The following is a 19,154-nucleotide window of genomic DNA, read 5'->3' on the forward strand; positions in this document are numbered from 1 at the left end:
CTGGTACCAATTTGAAAACAAATTGTAGTTATAAAGTAAGCATAGAATAGGTCACTGGGTGAAACCCTAGCCTTGCTGAAGTCTATGACACTTAATTTAATTCCTTTCTACAGCACTTTGTTAAGTATAAATGAAGGCAAATTTGACCCAAGGGCAAAATATAAATATTTATATAGCTCAAGAATACAGCAAGCTGGACTGAAAAATGCAGCAAGGAATACTAGCTATAATTTGATTTCACATACAGAGGAAGAAAAGAATGGGGGAATGTTATGCATCATAAACATGGACGTTATTTCCTATCTTTTGTACAATTAAAAAATCAAAAGGGGAATAAACTCATTTCTGCTGTTTAAACTCATTCTGCCAACTACTGATGTAAGCAACAGATACTGATCAACCTGCAGGAAAATTTACTCTAGTCATGCAGTAAGACTCAGATGCTTCATAAGGCAATAAAGGACCAATATGATGTGATATCCATCTGGATATGTGCCTGAAAGACCAAGGAAAAGCGTAGGTACATAAGAAAGTTATAAGAAAGCATAATTTACAAAAGCTTTGTGGTGCGTGAACAAATTCAAGAGAGCCTTAATTCTGGTCTTAAGCAGCATTTTTAAAAATCATAATAATAATTGGATGTTTATGTTATACAGAAGTATTGCAGTGACTTACAGCATATTTTAAAACATACATTATAATAAAATATTCATACAAAACCATTCAATTCATTAACTATATGGAACACCCACACATATAACAGCTGCAGGTTGGGTAGCACACTAGTTGCTAAATTTAAAAATGTCTGTATTAGTTCAGATGATCTAAAAGTAAAATGCACTGTATCATTCACAAGGTGGCACTCTTATACAATCTTCCAAATGAATTGGAAGTCCCCATTGCAAGCTTAAGCTGCCTAAAATGACACAACTCAGTAAACACAAGAGACGTAACCGGCTATGTTCTTAGATAAATAAGGTGTACTATTCATGTATCAAATCATAAATTTCAGCGGAAGTAACTCATAAAGTTCAGCTCATAAAGCAGAAGACCCAGTGGATCAGATCATTTTCTAATCAGTTCATGCATGAAAGGTTGTTACAGTTCCACAGAATCCTTTCACAGAGTCTGTTAAGCAAGCTCTGTTTTAGAAGCTGACAACTGTATACTCATCAGGACTCTGGCAGCTGCATTTTGAACCAGTTTCCAGGCTGTCTGTAGAGACATGTAGGGTACCTCACTGAAGACTCGTCTGGACACAACCAGAGCATGGCTTACTGTGGCTAGGTGTGCCCTTTTGTGGACCGGAGCCTGTTCCATCGCATACAGAAAGTGTATTATGGGAAGCGTGCACCCCCCCTCCGCAATTCATAACTTTTGTTTGTTTAGGGGTGGGGGTTAATATATTTTATAGCACCTCTCTTGATATGAACTATCCTTAGACCTTCACCTCTTCCTGCTGCCCCTCAGAGGGAGCTATGGAGGGTGGGAATAAGCTAGAGGGCCTTTTCAGCCGTGGCCCCCGCTGCCCTGTGAGGCACCTGAAGGATGTTGTTTCCTCTCCCCGCCATTTGATGGGTGGAGACAATTTTGCTGCCTGTTGGTGGCATGCTATATCCTCGCTGCTGCTTATTATATGTCATCATGTGGATTTCTGTTTTAATATTTTGTACTTTTACTAACTTTTCTTATGCCACGTACAGGGCCGGATTTAAGTTTGATGAAGCCTTAAGCTACTGAAGCTAATGGAGCCCTTTTTATGTCCAGCTGTCCTTTGTCAACAACAAATAGTCGCTGTTTCTTGTGCTGAATTGTGTTATGTGGTAATTTATGGACCTAATAGTTGTCGAAAGCCATTTGCACATAACAAACAGGAGCCTACACAACACAAAACACTGTTGCTGTATGTAGGTTTTATTATATTTGTTTTTTATTTTATATTTTGGAAATGTACATCCAGTTTTTTTCCCCTTTAAATTTTTTGGCCCCCGTATGCTCTGCATTTTGCAAGCCCCTGGGCGAAGCCTTCTGCGTCAAGCTCCTCAAAACACCCTTCGCGGCGGCGGGAGCCAGTTCCAATGCAACTCGGTGGGGCTTACGCCCGAGTAGACGAGCCTGGGCTGGACTCTCCTGGGCGGCAATGGGAGCCCGGCCCCGCCGAGCACAGCGGAACTCCTTTCCCCGTGAGGCGCTCGCGAAGTTTATTCCAAAAGCCCGTTTTGCGGGCGAGGGTAGAGGTGGCGGCGGCGGCGCAACCGTCGGCCGCTTGACGAGGCCGCGCTCGGCTGGTGGCACCGGTTTCCGACGGCTCCTTCCCCGCGAGAGAAGCCTCCCGGCTTTGCCCCCTGTCGGAGGAGTGCGGCGGCGGCTGCTGCGAGCGGGCTGGCTGGGGCGTGAACCGGGAAGCGCCCGGCGCTGAGGGCAAGAGGGCGAGGAGCGCCGCGGCTTTCCTCGTCCGCCACCTGGGACAGCAAGAAGGGGAGATAATGGTGCGGGCGGCCTGCAACAGTGAGTAGCTCAAAGGTTTCTCCCCCCACCCCGACCTTTTCTGGCCTTTTCGTTATTTCTAATCGACCTGTTTCCTTGTCAGAGGCTGCGCAAACTTCCGCGGTTGCTGCAGCGCTTTCTTAACGACGAGACTCGACCCATCTGCTCCCGGGAACCCAAACTTATTTGCAGCGTTAGGGTGCTTAAAATGCGCACCTCTGGGCACGCACAGAGTGCTTTCCCCTCGCTGTTGAGCGGTCGCGGCTCATCAGGGACTGGGCAAGGCGGGGTATGAGGGGGAAGAAGCCCTGTCCCCGTCACGTTTAGAAATTAACCTCCCCAACACAGAAGGATTCCTCCCCCTCCAGTCTGCAACTGGGTGTCAGGAACCTGACAGCTATGTGGGAGGCCCCACCTACTCCTCATGGGCTCTATTTGAACTGGCATGATATCCCTTAGGTTTATTTATAGAGGTTTATTCAAGCAGAGGTTTAATGTGCTAAAAGGTTGAGAACCTCTGTTTTAACCTAAGGGACATTGTGCATCAGGGGTGCCAACCTGAATAAGATATTGTGGGGCCCAGTTAAGCCTCACCCCAGATAATCGCAAGATGTGGCAAACACTATTTGAATGGCAATGCCCATCAACTTGGGGGGGCGGCCTGTGTTGCAATTTGTGAGCCAAATGTCTAGCTAATGATTCCATAGCAATTCCCTTCTATGTTGCAGAACCAAGATTGTATGGGTGCATTATATTGCTCTATTTCCTGAATTACTCTTGGCAACATTTTGTGTGCAACTTGGGAGTTGTCAGCTCTCCTAAATCCTTCAGCTATCCACGCACTGCAGAACAAAACGTCCTGTAAGCAATAATATTTATTATTTCCTTCATGGGGTGTGCCCAAGCTGCAATATTGTTTCTGAGCACTTTTAAATAATAATAATTTTTTGTTGTTTCTGAGTAATTGGGTGCTCTCTGCTTCAGTCTATCTCCTGAACCTTTCTATATAGATGGTACCTTGGGTTACATACACTTCAGATTACATATGCTTCAGGTTACAGACTCCGCTAACCCAGAAATAGTACCTCAGGTTAAGACCTTTGCTTCAGGATAAGAACAGAAATTGTGCTCTGGCGGCGGCACGGCAGCAGCAGGAAGCCCCATTAGCTAAAGTAGTGCTTCAGGTTAAGAACAGTTTCAGGTTAAGAATGGACCTCCGGAACGAATTAAGTACATAACCAGAGGTACTACTGTATAACAAAGCTTTGTGTTCCCCTGCCTTCAAAGTGGATAGAATTTGAAGGCACAGGAGCTTCTCTGGAAGCAAATAAGCTTGCAATATCGCAGACAAATAGGCCCAGGAGCTTTTGTGGGGATATTAAAGGAATTTGCTTTATTCATAATCCCTTATGAGGGCAGGAGCAGGGGTTTGACTCTAGTTCTTTCTTATCTTAAAAAATGGTCCCCAAATGCATATTTGGGTTTCTAAACGTGTATTGGGTATGAAAAGGTTTAAGACACCTGATCAAGAACCCTGTCTGAAGAGTTCTGGGTTGTTGTTTTTAGAGTCTGAGCTGGCCTGAAATCTGCTGGATCATGAGCCAGTCTAAGCTGTTGTGCGTTGACATTGAGCCGGATTGTCAAGCCCACCCACTCCCACTGCTGTTTCTGGGAGCATCCGTTCTGTGAATGTGGCCATACTGCTCCATAAAGCCCCACTAGTGGTTGGTGGGTGTTTATGCCCTATGTAGCAAACAAATCACTGTCTTTGTATATATGAATCAGGATGGATGAACAATATTGTGCACTATATCCTGCATTGGCATTTCTATAATTCATCTAGGGATAGATTGCTCCCTTCATTTCAGAACTCCCTAGAAGGGCAATGATATGTTTTCAGAACTAGATGGTTGCTGGCCATTGTAGAAAAGTTGGTAGCTTTATGTGCTCTAGCAGTGAGAAAGTTATGGGCTACTTTTTAAAAACCCAAAACCGTACTGCCTGCCAAGAAAGTTTTATTTAATGTAAGTGACTTGAAGAACTTCTACAGTTTCAAGTTTTCACAACTTGCACTTCTGAAAATGTATATGTTTACATTACTCTTGGATTGACTTGTTTATATTTGTAAGTTACATTGCAAAGGCGTATTGCTGCAAGTGGGGGGGGGAGAATCTGGCTGGCTAGCTTTTTGGTAGTGCCTTGAGGGTCTCATAGTTGTGTACATTACAAGGTAGAAGAAAGTGATGAGTGAGCTCTTTGTAACCCTCCATAATGAGTAAATGCCTAGCATGTACAGTGGTACCTCGGGTTACAGACTCTTCAGGTTACACACTCCACTAACCCAGAAATAGTACCTCGGGTTAAGAACTTTGCTTCAGGATGAGAACAGAAATCATGCTCCGGCGACACAGAGGCAGCTACAGGCCCTATTAACTAAAGTGGTACCTCAGGTTAAGAACAGTTTCAGGTTAAGAACGGACCTCCAGAACGAATTAAGTTCTTAACTGGAGGTACCACTGTAATTAGGTTTGTGGAGAGCTAACATTTACTCTGTAGAAGCTGGACTGTTAAGCCGACAGTGATAGTGATAGCATGTGTGCTCCAAAGAAGTGAATATGAAGAAAAGTTAGGCTGGCAAATATATTTGCTGGCAAGGCTTAAATTCCTTGTGTAACTTCGTGAGTAGCGTGTTGTACAATCGATTTAAGAAAATGTGTGGAATGCTTGAAGGCTGTAGATATGCAATAAATATTTCCATAATGATTTGTGGCTGGAGTTTGATAGCTATATAAATTCATAATGCCTAAATTCATAATGACTATGTACTATGTCCTATAGCAAGGGTGGAGGACCTTTTTTAGCCCGAAGGCCACATTACCTTCTGGGCTCTCTTCCAGGAGGAATCCACATGCCAGTGGTGGGTAGGGCCAGAGCAAAACTGGTCAGGGCAGTGAATATATGGTACATTTTACCTTTGTATAATAGGCTGGTTTCTACATATACCCCCACAACTCCCTCTATCCTCTATTTAGGCAAGCTAGGCACATGATTAGAATTCAAAGACCCATTTGAGAAAGGCAAGTACACTTGAGCAGAGTGCAAACCATGACTGTGGAAAGGGTGTGTGACCTGGGGAGGAGGGCTGGACAAAAGAGGCCTAGATTGGCATCTGAGGTTCCCATCCCTGTCCTAGGAAATCAAGGTAATGAAGAAGAAAAAAGAGCAAGTATTCCAAACAGCTGGGCCATAAAGAAGGCTGATCGCCGAAGAATTGATGCTTTTGAATTACGGTGCTGGAGGAGACTCTTGAGAGTCCCATGGACTGCAAGAAGATCAAACCTATCCATTCTGAAGGAAATCAGCCCTGAGTGCTCACTGGAAGGACAGATCCTGAAGCTGAGACTCCAATACTTTGGCCACCTCATGAGAAGAGAAGACTCCCTGGAAAAGACCCTGATGTTGGGAAAGATTGAGGGCAGAAGGAGAAGGGGACGACAGAGGACGAGATGGTTGGATAGTGTTCTCGAAGCTACCAGCATGAGTTTGACCAAACTGCTGGAGGCAGTGGAAGACAGGAGTGCCTGGCGTGCTCTGGTCCATGGGGTCACGAAGAGTCGGACACAACTAAGCGACTAAACAACAACAAATTCCAAACAGACATTGTTCGACCAACATAACTGCCTTTAGGTGGACACCACACAGTATTTTAGCTCAGCTGGTAAGAGCACGGTGCTGATAATACCAATGCCATGGGTTTGATCCCCATATAGGTGCATATTTTGGCATTGCAGGGTGTTGGACTAGATGATCCTTTGGGTCCCTTCCAACACTTCAGGTTTTTTATTCTATGCAGTATATAGGACTTCCTGGTTCACTGGGTGAAAAGTTTTCTCTCTTACATTTCAGGGTAAAATCATGACGGTTTATGGGATTAGAGCAGAGGCAATTGACGTTTTTGAATTATGGTGCTGGAGGAGACTCTTGAGAGTCCCATGGACTGCAAGAAGATCAAACGCATCCATTCTTAAGGAAATCAGCCCTGAGTGCTCACTGGAAGGACAGATCGTGAAGCTGAGGCTCCAATACTTTGGCCACCTCGTGAGAAGAGAAGACTCACTGGAAAAGACCCTGATGTTGGGAAAGATGGAGGGCACAAGGAGAAGGGGACGGCAGAGGACGAGATGGTTAGACAGTGTTCTCAAAGCTACAAACATGAATCTGACCAAACTGCGGGTGGCAGTGGAAGACAGGAGTGCCTGGCGTGCTCTGGTCCATGGGGTCACGAAGAGTCGGACACGACTGAACGACTAAGCAACAACAACAATTGTATTTCATCCAGCAGAGCTTTACTGCTACTGAAGGCAGATGAGCATAATGGTCACAAATTCAATACATTCAGGATTGGCACTGTCCATAAGAAATCCAGTTGCAGCAGACCTAACTTAAACTTTTATAGTCAGCATGACCTTGACAAAAAGAGATAAGAGAACCAGTTTAAGCCAACTGTACTTAGCTTCTCTGAAGGAATAACACAAACATCATGAACCTTCTGCTTGCTTCTTTCACGCAGAGAAGCTTCCAGAACCCTCTTGAATTAAGTGGAATAGGAAAGTTCTCTACACATCAGATCAATACTTTCTGCACTAAGATATGTAAACAGAAGAACTGTTTTGGGTAGTAGAAGGTTTGCTATAAAGGAGCAGGGAGGCCAGAGGATTATCCCAATGTGACAGTTTTGCTAGACGTGTTTCAGACACTTGCATCTTCTCTGTTTGGGAATCACTTGCAGCAACCATCATCAACATAGCTGGGGCTATGGGAGAAACAGTACCTTTTGGGGGCGTTAATGATATGAACTCAGGTTTTATATTTGTGTGAATAAACCATATGTCACAGCCTCCGCTGTACCTCATTTCCAAAGGAAACACAAACTCTGGTGAAGTGCATGGAACTCATGGAATCTCGCACTGCCTGGCGATTGGGATGGCGTGCAACAATATTTTGTGGCTCAGTGAGCTTGGCAGTTGCCACTTTTCCTTCTGAATGTACATAGATTGTCTCGACTGTCATGAAAATGTTTGTTAATTTTTTCAGATTTTATGAAGTTAGGAGGGTTTATCTTTGCAACTGTCTGTGCCTGGTACTTTGGATCCTTATTGGCATCTATTATACCTGAAAACTCCTTAGCATCAGCTTTCGACGACCTTCAGAACATTGCTGAGAAACCAAAACTTAAAGGTATGTGATCACATTCTCCTGGATGTATTTTAATATTCTAAGGCACATGGTTACTTAAGTAGAAGTTTTGTAAAAAAAAATAATGACTCATGTGCTACCCAAGTAAAAATGGTCTGATTATTTAGTAGAGTAAATCCCACCCCTTCAGACTGTAAGAATAGTTCTTTGCCTCTACCTGAAATATGCAATCATTGCTGCACCACATCTGCTCTCTACATCTCCTTGATTATTAAAGGAAGCATCTGACCTTAACATTTACCTCAGTCTTTCCTCACCCATGTTCCAGTTCACTGACTGCAAAACATTGAGGGTGATCAGATAAAAGATCTGGGTTGGCAGCAGCCACAGGTTTGAGGAAACTATATTGTTTAACATCAGCACTGGTTAAGATGACTTGTCACATGAAGAAGAAAAACCTGCTATACTTAACAGTTATAATTTACAACATGACAAAATAAATGTTGGCCGCAATCCAAAGTGGAGTTAAACATGGTCAGACCAATTACTGATAATTTTAGTGGACATTAGCATGCTTAGTTCTGTGTTGGGCTTCAACTATGAATGATGGTTGCCCAGTGTTCAAAGGCCTTCCTATCTAATGTACTTTTCAGCACCACTCCCGAAAAGACTGAAATGTGACCACTGGTCTCCATGTTCGCCTGGGAGCTATGCTTATCGCATACTCAGTGGTGGTGGTCAGAAATCCCTCGCCAAGATCTGTTTTGAAGATCAGCTGTGAGTACTGAACAACACTTAAGGCCAGCTTTGCCATTTATTTATAACAGAGTCCATTGGACCTCCAGTGGTAGTTGTAGTGGTATGAGAAGGTAGGAGGTTTTAACACTATTAAAACTAGGGAGGGGCCATAGACAATCACTCCAACTGCTGCATGCCTTTCCTCTCCATCTGTAGGTGCTTCAGTGTACAAGTATAGACACAGTATATTTTTAATTCAAGGCATTCCTTACTTAAATTTCATGCATTCCTTTTGGGGGGAAAGAGGGCCCTTTTGGGGGAACTGTACCAAACTCCCCAACCACCTTGACTTGGGCCTTTGGGGAATTAATATATAGACAGTCATGGACTACATGGGGCAGTGGTCTCATTCTGTACAAGGCAGCTTCCTGTGGACATGATTTTCGGAACCTTCGCACTATTTTTATTACAATATTTAAATTGTCTTCAAAACCAACATCTCAAGGCAATTTACACGCAAGATATTTATAAACAGTTTAAAAAAAAAACTTTTGAGAAACAGACTAAAATTCTAGCAAATGGACGCTTGCAAATACTGTACCCATTTATCCAGCTAGGAATAAAGCTACAGTTCCCATAGAAAAGGATGCAATGAGAGTGAAATTGGTTTAAAGTTGGTTCACTCAACTTATTCAAGTGTTCCACTGATTAAATGGCTAATGGTGTTGTTTTGTCACAAAAGTGGGTTGTTGTTTTCCATTAGTGCATTGATGCTACAATCCTAAACACGCTTAAGGTAGGAGTAAGTTCTATTGAAAAAGGTGAGACTTGCTTCTAAATAGACTGCCCACCCTACACCTGATGTGAAACATGGCAGAAGGTGAGGGAAGTAATTTCAAGGAAACCACTGGGAGCTTAAAGTGAGCTTTTAATGGTTCCTTTGCTGAAGCTAGATGCATGCCCAATGTCCTTCATGGGTATTGCAAGTACTGTACACCTTGTTTCAGCAGGGGAAAGCAGCTTCCATTGAAACCACTGTTAAAATGAGGGGGGGTAGGGTATCCATTTTAGCAGTGTTTCAACAGAAGTTTCAAAAAGCAGCATGGAACTGTTAGAAAGCCTTATTGCAAACAAAGGACAGTGAGTGGGCTGATTTAAAGAGCAGTGTGGGGCTGTTTGCAAAAGGGCTTTCAAAAAGCCCCACACTGTGCTTCAAAGTCCTGACAGAGTGGGGACAGAGTTTAACATCACCCTCTACTGTTATCTCATTATTAAATACCACAGGAAAGCACCTCCTGTCTGCCATATTTCCCAGATAAACACTTTGTGTTTCCATTTCAGACTTATGAGCAAAGAAAGTAAAAATGTTGGAAGAGGAATAAATGTTGCCATTGTAGACTGTGAGTAAAAAGACACAATCCTGTATGTGCTTTTTTAAAGAAATAAAAATGCTATGTCAAAGTGGCTATGAGACTGTGAACCAAGAAAGCAACACTGGGAATCTCGTCTCTGCCATTAACTCACCCTGGTGGCCTTGCCTTGGCCTGTCTGCCATGATTGCCATAAGGATTGCTGAGCCACTGTCTTGAAAGTGTTTGAGCACTCATTAAAAGTGCTCTTTAAAGACTTTAGTGGCCATTATAAAATGTATAATTTACAACAGTGATACCTCACCTGCTTTGTCTCATTTATAGTGCTTATCATAGATTTTCCTGAGTGCTCTTCCTTTTGCACACAACACAACTTGTAATTCAGTGAGTTTTATAAGGAGCCGTGGATTCACAGAATCATAGAATTGTAGAGTTGGAGTGGACCACAGGGATCATCTCGTGTCCAACCCCCTGCGATGCAGGAATCTTTCTTCCAACATCGGCCTCGAACCCACTACCCTGAGATAAAGAGTCTCATGCTTTACCAACTGGACTTTAACTTTTTGTTTGGATCTTAGGATTTATATCATTATAGATTAGGTGTTTCCTTAGATAGAAACTTAGCAGTGTAACTGAAATTTGTTTATTTTTGATATCTTCCCTGCCAGCTTTTGCAGTGGTCTATACAAGGAGCGGGACGCAAGTGGCACTGTGGGTTAAACCACAGAACCTAGAACTTGCCGATCAGAAGGTCGGCGGTTCGAATCCCTGCGACAGGGTGAGCTCCTGTTGCTCGGTCCCTGCTTCTGCCAACCTAGCAGTTCGAAAGCACATCAAAGTGCAAGGAGATAAATAGGTACCGCTCCGGTGGGAAGGTAAATGGCATTTCCGTGCGCTGCTATGGTTCACCAGAAGCGGCTTAGTCATGCTGGCCACATGACCCAGAAGCTGTACGCCAGCTCCCTCAGCCAATAAAGCAAGATCAGCGCCGCAACCCCAGAGCCGGTCACGACTGGACCTAATGGTCAGGGGACCTTTACCTATACCAGGAGCAGGGATTTATTTATTTTTGGGTCTGGGATCTTTATCTGGCCTCACCCCACCGACCAACTTTAGCACGTGGGTGGTACAATCCATTTGTCAGTCTCATGTCACTTCGATGTCACATGATTGTCAGGTGGATTGTCTCCCCCTCCCCCCCACACACACCTGTAGAAATCCCTTGTATTCTCCATGATCCCGTTTCAGCATGGGAGAGCAGGGACTGAGCACTCTTTGCAGCACTTTCTTCCACCCTTTTAAAGATCACAGCTGGAACAATCTCTCTCTCTCTCCCAAGATCACAATGTGTATGATAGCAGTGTCTCACACAAAATGTAACTGACCTGTAGAAAAGACTCTATAAACTGAAAACAAAGACGCTGTGTGTACCTTTCTTATCTATGGAAATCTTTCAATGAAAACATTTTAAGCAGGAGGGACGGGAACGGAAGACTGCTGCAAAGGGTGTGTGCTTTAAGTCAGTCCCCGCTATATCACACCTGTGCACTGAAGAATGGACCTGAGCAACAACAAAAGTGCCTCTTTCCTCACTGCTGTGTGACAGAGCAGTTTTTGTCAGAGCTGATGTCTAAAGTAGACATAAGCTCCAGTGTCAGGGACAGTGCTTTCTTGCAGCAGTGAAGAGAACAAAACTCCAATAAAAGCAAACAGACCGTTTGTTTGGTAAAGCCTTCCCCATGCTGATCCTTTGGGAAGGTTGGAGGGATCAACGCAGGGTGGACTTTCCAAGAAGGTCCCACACATCAGCTGAACATCATCAGTGGCACCATCTGATTGGTTTGGGGAGAAAGGCCTCATGGACCAAATTAGACCCACAGGTGGGCCTGGATTGACTCAAAGGCCATAGGTGCCCACCTTGCCTACACAAAGATGCACAGACCTGCATACATGGCGCATGATGTGTGCTTATTGCCCTCTTCATTCTAAACTAAACATTTTTGTTTGGGAGATTTTGGAAACATTTTTTCTGTATTGTTTTCTTTCATTTTTTTTAATGCATTCTCTTCCTTACAGATAACACTGGGAAGCTTGTTGATGCAAAATCTTTTGACATGTGGCAAGGAGGTAAGAGGCATGTCTATGTTCAATATTGTTATAAAAGCGTCTGCCAAAAATCCTCATGCAGTTATGACACTTATGCAATATCAGAGAGTAGAGCGTGTCTACAGCAGATTGTTTGGATCATGGACATACAACTCAGCCTTTACTGAGGCTCCCATCCCAAGCACTTTCTCTATATTGCTCCTTTTCCTTCAGTGGAAGAGAGACATTGAGTTGGAAGGCAAGAGTTTTGGGGGGAAGGGATGTCAGGGGAAGGGAGAATCCCTCTTCCAGTTTGCTGGAACTGAGACCACCCTGTTCTACCCACGAGTGAAACTTCACTCAAAGTTTTCTTGGGTCCTGCCTTGTCCGAAAAGAGCAAGAATACAATGTTTGAGGGGGAAATAGCACATTTATGTAGGTTTCTCTCCCCACTGCCATTAACAGCATTCTCCAGACCACTGGCTGATTTTGTCCAAAAAGCACCCCAGAAATCTCTGCTCCTGATGGTGACCTATGATGATGGAAGCTCAAGGTAAGCAAACAGATTTATGGCCCTGTTTTTAACATAGCTAGTGGTTTCACTTTGCAGACTTGAGAAATAAGGTAGCAAAATATGTGGTGGTATGATAAATTTTATCTCCCATCTTACCAAATACACTTGAATTTTCCTATACAGTATACATACATGGACCCCTTGGAGGCCACAGTCTGGTGTTCATGTCATATTTTGAGGAATGTGTTAAATATTGGCTTCAAAACTCATTTCCTCAAGCAGTTGTTTAAAATTCTAAATTTATTTTTTAATATTTATTTTTCTTTTATTTTTAATTATATAGCACCACAACAAACAACAGGTTAAAAAATACACTGAGACAGAGGGTATCTTGGGGCATTGTAACATAAGAACTCAAAGATTTCTTTATGATCCAGATACAGTCTTACCTTAGAAGTCAAACAGAATCCGTTCCGGAAGTCTGTTCAACTTCCGAAACGTTCGACTTCAAAAGCATGGCTTCTGATTGGCTGCAGGAAGCTCCTGCAGCCAATTGGGAACTGTGGAAGCCCTGTCAGACATTTGGCTTCCAAAAGAACATTAGAAAACCAGAACAATCACTTTTGGTTTTTGATTGTTCGGGAGCTGGTACATCCAATTCCCACAGTGTTTGGGAGCTAAGGTACGACTGTAATTAACTTCTAAACTTCACTTAGACTTCTAAAGTGTCACCTGGTAGCATCATGACTGATGTGACTGATATATATTCGGGGGGTGGGGTGGAGCAGGAACATAGGGGAACTGAGTTCCTTTATCTTTTTTTGAATTAAATAATTATTTTTTTTGTTCAGGGGTTGGGGCTGGAATGATATACACTCAATGCCTGAGCCAAAAATCCACCTGTATCTCTAATCACTAAAGTTGTGGCCATTTGTAATCCAGATCATTGTCTGCTTGAGTTTATTACGTAATCACATCTTACATTTAGCCACTGCCTCGTGTGTGTGAGTGTGGTAGTGCAACTGGGCCCTAAATAAACAAACAAACTTACTTCATATTGAGTACCCCCTCCTTTCCCCCCAGAAAAAAAGCACTAGATATACTTGTGCAATCATCAGTTTTATCCGTTTGCATAATTTTAAAACAGGAACACAATATTTCTCTGATGCAGAAACTTGATACCTGATGCTGGCTTTTTTGGATCCTTTGTTCCTAAGCGATTGCCAACAACTTGTTCATGTTATTATGTATTTTAAGGTGGCTTTAACAGAATAAATAAGAGTGGTAGTGTTGCAAGCAGGTGATAAGGTGATGCATGGAAATGAATCCATTTAATTCAGTGGGATCTTTTTCTGAGTAGACATGCTTAGGATTGTGCTATTAATGCTCTTTATTTCTAAGTGCTAAAGAAAACATTTTAGGAAGAAATTAAATCTGAAGAATAAGAATATCGGAAGAAATCTATCCTATCCTATTCAGACTTTAGCTTTTAGCAAACATGAGTTGTCAAAGGTACAAAATTCGGATTAATCCTTTCTCTCTCACATAGGTTAATGGAGGATGCGAAAAAGGCAATAGCAGATCTAGGAAGTAAAGAAATAAGGAATTTGAAATTCAGGTCAAGCTGGGCCTTTATAGCAGCAAAAGGTTTTGAACTGCCAGCCGGCACACAAAGGGAAATGGTAAGACTTGTGTAAATTAAGAGACTCAAAAATGTATATGGATGTAGATAACACTTGCTAGAACCGCAGAACTTTAAATACTGATGTGTTTCATGTAGTCTAGCTATGTTCTACGATGGACATCCAAACAAATGAAATAAAAGCTATCCATATTGGCTAACTTACAGTAATGGAACCGTAGAATTAGAGAGTTGGGTCATCTAGTACAACCCCCTCCAATTAGGTAATCTCAACTAAAGCATCCCTGAAAGATGGCCCCTCCGACCTCTGCTTAAAAATCTCCAATGAAGGAGAGTCCACCAGCTTTTGAGGGATTCTGTTCTCCTGTCAAACAGCTTTTACTGTCAGAAAGTTCTTCCTGATGTTTAGCTGGTATCTCCTTTCTTGTAACTTGACTACATTGGTCTGAGTCATCCTCTCTGGAGCAGGAGAAAACAACCTTGCTTCATCTTCCATGTGACAGCCCTTAAGGTATTTGAAAATAGCTCACCGTATCCCCTCTCAGTCTCTTCTTTTTATCAGGCTAAATATGCCCAACTCCCTCAACCGTTCCTCATAAGGCTTGGTTTCCAGACACTTTATCATAGGGTCACCCTCCTCTGCACACAGTAACTTAACTAATATTATGAGAGTATATTACCGTCCACTTTTGTAACAGAGAGCCAGTGTGGTGTAGTGGTTAAGAGCGGTAGTCTCATAATCTGGGGAACCGGGTTCGCGTCTCCACTCCTCCACATGCAGCTGCTGGGTGACCTTGGGCCAGTCACACTTCTCTGAAGTCTCTCAGCCCCACTCACCTCACAGAGTCTTTGTTGTGGGGGAGGAAGGGAAAGGAGAATGTTAGCCGCTTTGAGACTCCTTCGGGTAGTGATAAAGCGGGATATCAAATCCAAACTCCTCTTCTTCTTCTTAAAATCAGAACAGGGCCTTATTATTTAGCATCTTTACCATATACCACTTAATTGTCTGATTTCTTTCTGCTACTTAGTATGTCTTGCTGCAGAAACAAAATAGAATTAAGATGTTGCAAAAAAAAAGAAACCTACCAAAACATTAACTCTTAAAGTCCAAGATTAAGCTCCATATTCCCTTATTAGGAGGTGGTTCTTTGAATTAATAGGCAATTACAGTCAATATTTGATTTAGTTTTTTTAAAAAAAAACAAAAACGCCCTGAGAATGTTTATTAATTCACTTTCTAAATTCGTTTCAGTTGCTTTACTATTTCCATCCTGCATGTCCTTAAAAAGCTCTGGCTAGGTATCATGGCCTATACACCCCCCAAATGTATCACATACTCAAAAGTTTACTCTAGTGTCAGCTCCTCTCTGCTCTACTCCAGAGGCTCCTTAATTTTAAAGGAGGAGGAAGCTGGAAGTGTTTTCAATCCTGACTCCTGTCAAACAGATGCTTATATCAAAGATGCCCCTTAGCAGGAGTGCTCCTGTTTAGATATTTGCCCCAGGATAATATAAGGTAGCTAGCGGTATCCAGGCTGCCCACTGACTTTTCTTTCCTTCCTGGTCTCTCTCCATTTTTTGAATGTACAGTCGTACCTTGGCTCCTGAACACCTTGGGAGTCGAACATTCTGGCTCCTGATCGAAAACCAGAAGTGAGTGTTCTGGTCTGTTTTTTGGAAGCCGAATGTCCAGCATGGCTTCCGCTATTGTTTCCAGCACACCTGTGCAATCGGAAACCAATCGGAAACTGTGCCTTGGTTTCCGAACATTTCGGAAGTTGAACGGACTTCCGGAACGGACACCGTTCGACTTCCAAGGTACGACTGTAATGTCAAAATACAGATACATTGTAGTAGACATTATAGAGGAATGCTATGAACTGGACATGGGGCTGTCCTTTCTGACGATACCCAAACATATAATACCTAGTTTTTTGCCTGAATATTCTCAGTCAGAAGTGGAAAGGGGTTGTGCTAAAACATGATCTCAACTGTGGGTCCCCCGTTTGGCAAATACCTTTGCCAAAGCTATCCCACTTTGCAGCACACTCCCAAGCCCTTTTGATGGAGCCAAAAACTATGTGGTTCACATGAACTGATCTAGATAAATCGGCTTTAGCGTTTTCTTTTCTCCATAAGCTTAGTGATAAAAGGGGTGGGTTGCTTCCATTGTGTATTTTGGAACGTAGGAAGCTGCCCTATGCTGACTCAGATCATTGGTCCATCTAGCTCAGTATTGTCCACACTGACTGGTAGTTGCTGTCTATGGTTCCAGACAAGAGTTATTCCCAGCCTTAACTGGAGATGCCAGGAATTGAATCTGGGACCTTCGGAATGCAAGGAACATGAGCTGCAGCTCTTCCCCATTCCAAAGTGCCCCCCCCCCTTGTGGCTGATTGGAAGCCACACTATTTTCTCTTGTTATGGCAATAATAGATAGACTTTCACAATTACATTATTTTGAAGCCATAAACTGAATTGCTATTTATACGTTTCTTTTAAACAGATCAACCACTCTGATGCGAAAAAGAATCGATATAAAGGCTGGCCAGCTGAAGTCCAGATAGAAGGCTGTATTCCAAAAAACTAACGGTCTGGATTCTCCAGTTAAGATGTATCAACAAAGGAGTGCACTGCATTTTTACCATATGATCTCAGAATGATTTGTTTGCCATACATAGGAATGTCTTTGGCCATGAAATTGCCCATACTTTTCCACAATACTATGAGCTGAGTACAAATGCAAGGGGATTGTGGCTGCTTAGTTCATTCCCCGGTTCTCCTGTTCATCTGCTGCTGTGAGTTAAGCACATCACACAAACCCGGGCTCATGGTTTGTCAGAAATATTAACCCAAGAAAAACCTTGGATATAACGTGGTTTGTCTGGAGCAGGACAAACCGTGAGGCCGGGTGTGGGCAACACACTGACTTTGCAAAGCACTGCAGCAGAGCAGGAGCACAATCTTCTCTCTGGGAGCTCAGCTTACATATTCACACTTTGGGTATGTTCACATTAGTGGCTTAAAATGCAGCCCGCTAGCCGTCGGGGAGGTGGGCTCAGGCTGGGCCTGGGTTCAGCCGCATGTTTCCTCGCGGCCTCCGTCTGCCCTCCTACCTCTCCTCCTTTCCCTTGGCGGCGGCAGCGCAATGGCGGGGCAGCAGGGTCAGGACTTCTCCTTTCCCCCTACGTGCTCACTCCTGGGTCCCTCCGGCCCAGGAGCTCCAGATGCGGGTGCCCCCGGCACCCACATGACAGCGGTGGTGGTGGCGGCGGTCCCAGCGACTTGGAAGCCGGCCAGGCAGCACAAGCAACACTGGCCGCCCTCAGGAGCTCCGCGGCGCCATGCGCCATGCTGCCTCCTTTTGATTCTTCACCAGACACACTTGATCTTTTATGTTTCTCTACTGCTGGAACTGCCACCTCCGCGCCAACCGCCTATTCATTAAGCTGTCATCTTTGCATGTGCGGTGATTGTCTCAGTTGTTCACATTATCACCACATTACTTTCATTGAAACATCTTAAAGCCAAATCTAGTCATCATGACGCTGGTAGTTTCATGGCTTCACGGTTTTATACTTGAATGTATATGCATCTATTACTCTGGAATAAATAAAAGGATTTAATTTTTAAAATTAGCGGTGTAGTATTTTGTATATAAAATGTGACAGAAACATCATGAATTCAGTAAATTGCTTGGGATGGAATTTATAGTCTGTTTCATGTTTTGTAGACCACCCTTAACAGAGACAGGAAAGGTGAAATCATACCTCAGAGAGCTTGTTGAATTATCAGAGGCATTAACGAAGTCTGAAGTTAAATATGATCAAAACTAGCTTTACTCGCCCAAATAAAATCACTTCCTCTGTCAGCAAAATGGAATGCTTGTGTCCATTTATATATTAGAATCCCAAAATGGGGTCAATGTGTGTGACAGAAGAGGTCTCATTCTATAGCAACACTTAGATGATTATATGTGCATTTAATAACCTGAAGGTTGGGAAGTGAGGAAAACTGCTGTGGGATTTGGAGTGGGCAAATGGTGTCTAGGAAAAGGTTTAAGATCCACCTACCTACTGCGACTCCTTTGTTCCCTCTCCTCACCCACCCTAGAAGTAACCTTTTCTGATCTAAATGGGTTGCCACTAGATGGCCACTTCTGTCTTTTTTGGCCCCACTCTTGTAACTTCTGTGAAGAGGAACTATGTGGATTTAAATTATCTGTGTCTTTTCCTTTGCCACTGAATATAGCTCAGTCGGTAGAGCATGAGATGCTTAATTTCAGGGTTGTGGGTTTGATCCCCACATTGCAGGAGATTGGACTAGATGACTCTTGTGGTCTATGGACGTCTAATGGCCAAATACTTCATGTCACAAGTGTAACAAAGCCTTCATAAAGTCCCTCAGAGAGGCATGATCTGCATTATAAAGGACAAACTCTTATTCTGCCCATGGCTTCCCCTGTTACCCACTCACCCCTACCACTAATTTTATATCACCAGTGTGCTGGACTCCTGTTACTTTGGAATCTGCAACATTGTTGAAAGAATCACTCAAGTAATGCACTATGAAAACTCTCAATAAAGTCAGAATCCTATTGTTAGCATTTTATTTATACTGCAACTTGTTTCCTAGATTTCAGCTGTTGGTGTTAATTTTGTTTTTTGTTTTGTTTTAATGGAGGCGGAGTATTGGGAAATCAGAACAAAGAGCTAAACAAATGTCTAATCATTACAGCACTAGAATCATAGAATCATAGAGCTGGAAGAGACCACAAGGGCCATCGAGTCCAACCCCCTGCCAAGCAGGAAACACCATCAGAGCACTCCTGACATATGGTTGTCAAGCCTCTGCTTAAAGACCTCCAAAGAAGGAGACTCCACCACACTCCTTGGCAGCAAATTCCACTGTCGAACAGCCCTTACTGTCAGGAAGTTCTTCCTAATGTTTAGGTGGAATCTTCTTTCATGTAATTTGGATCCATTGCTCCGTGTCCGCTTCTCTGGAGCAGCAGAAAACAACCTTTCTCCCTCCTCTATGTGACATCCTTTTATATATTTGAACATGGCTATCATATCACCCCTTAACCTTATAAAATGCAAAAGGAGCAGATGGCTGCTCAT

At 43.2% G+C, this 19,154-nt stretch overlaps 1 protein-coding gene across 2 annotated transcripts; it reads left to right on the forward strand.

Annotated features, from left to right (window-relative positions):
- Positions 1 to 2,049: 2,049 nt before the first annotated feature.
- Positions 2,050 to 17,666, forward strand: FAM3B (FAM3 metabolism regulating signaling molecule B). Of its 2 annotated transcripts, none has more exons than XM_083439164.1 (8): positions 2,050 to 2,508; positions 7,582 to 7,725; positions 8,337 to 8,460; positions 9,763 to 9,821; positions 11,868 to 11,918; positions 12,342 to 12,429; positions 13,940 to 14,072; positions 16,538 to 17,666. In XM_083439164.1, exons 1-8 carry the CDS (start codon positions 2,487 to 2,489, stop codon positions 16,619 to 16,621), a joined length of 705 nt encoding a protein of 234 aa, XP_083295290.1. In that variant the 5' UTR covers positions 2,050 to 2,486; the 3' UTR covers positions 16,622 to 17,666. The 2 variants fall into 2 exon arrangements, with proteins under 2 accessions (XP_083295290.1, XP_083295291.1); XM_083439165.1 differs by lacking the exon at positions 2,050 to 2,508 and adding an exon at positions 3,656 to 6,205.
- The last annotated feature ends 1,488 nt before the right edge of the window (positions 17,667 to 19,154 follow it).

The sequence above is a fragment of the Podarcis tiliguerta genome, assembly GCF_965153285.1.
Source record: "Podarcis tiliguerta genome assembly, chromosome: 4".
NCBI classification, from domain to species: domain Eukaryota; kingdom Metazoa; phylum Chordata; class Lepidosauria; order Squamata; family Lacertidae; genus Podarcis; species Podarcis tiliguerta.

Bases quoted from the DNA above. Each gene is read 5' to 3' on its own strand.
- FAM3B (XM_083439164.1), top strand. From the start codon at position 2,487: ATGGTGCGGGCGGCCTGCAACA. The intron at 9,822-11,867 runs GTGAGTAAAAAG...TCTTCCTTACAG, and splicing joins AAATGTTGCCATTGTAGACT to ATAACACTGGGAAGCTTGTT. The intron at 14,073-16,537 runs GTAAGACTTGTG...TCTTTTAAACAG, and splicing joins CCGGCACACAAAGGGAAATG to ATCAACCACTCTGATGCGAA.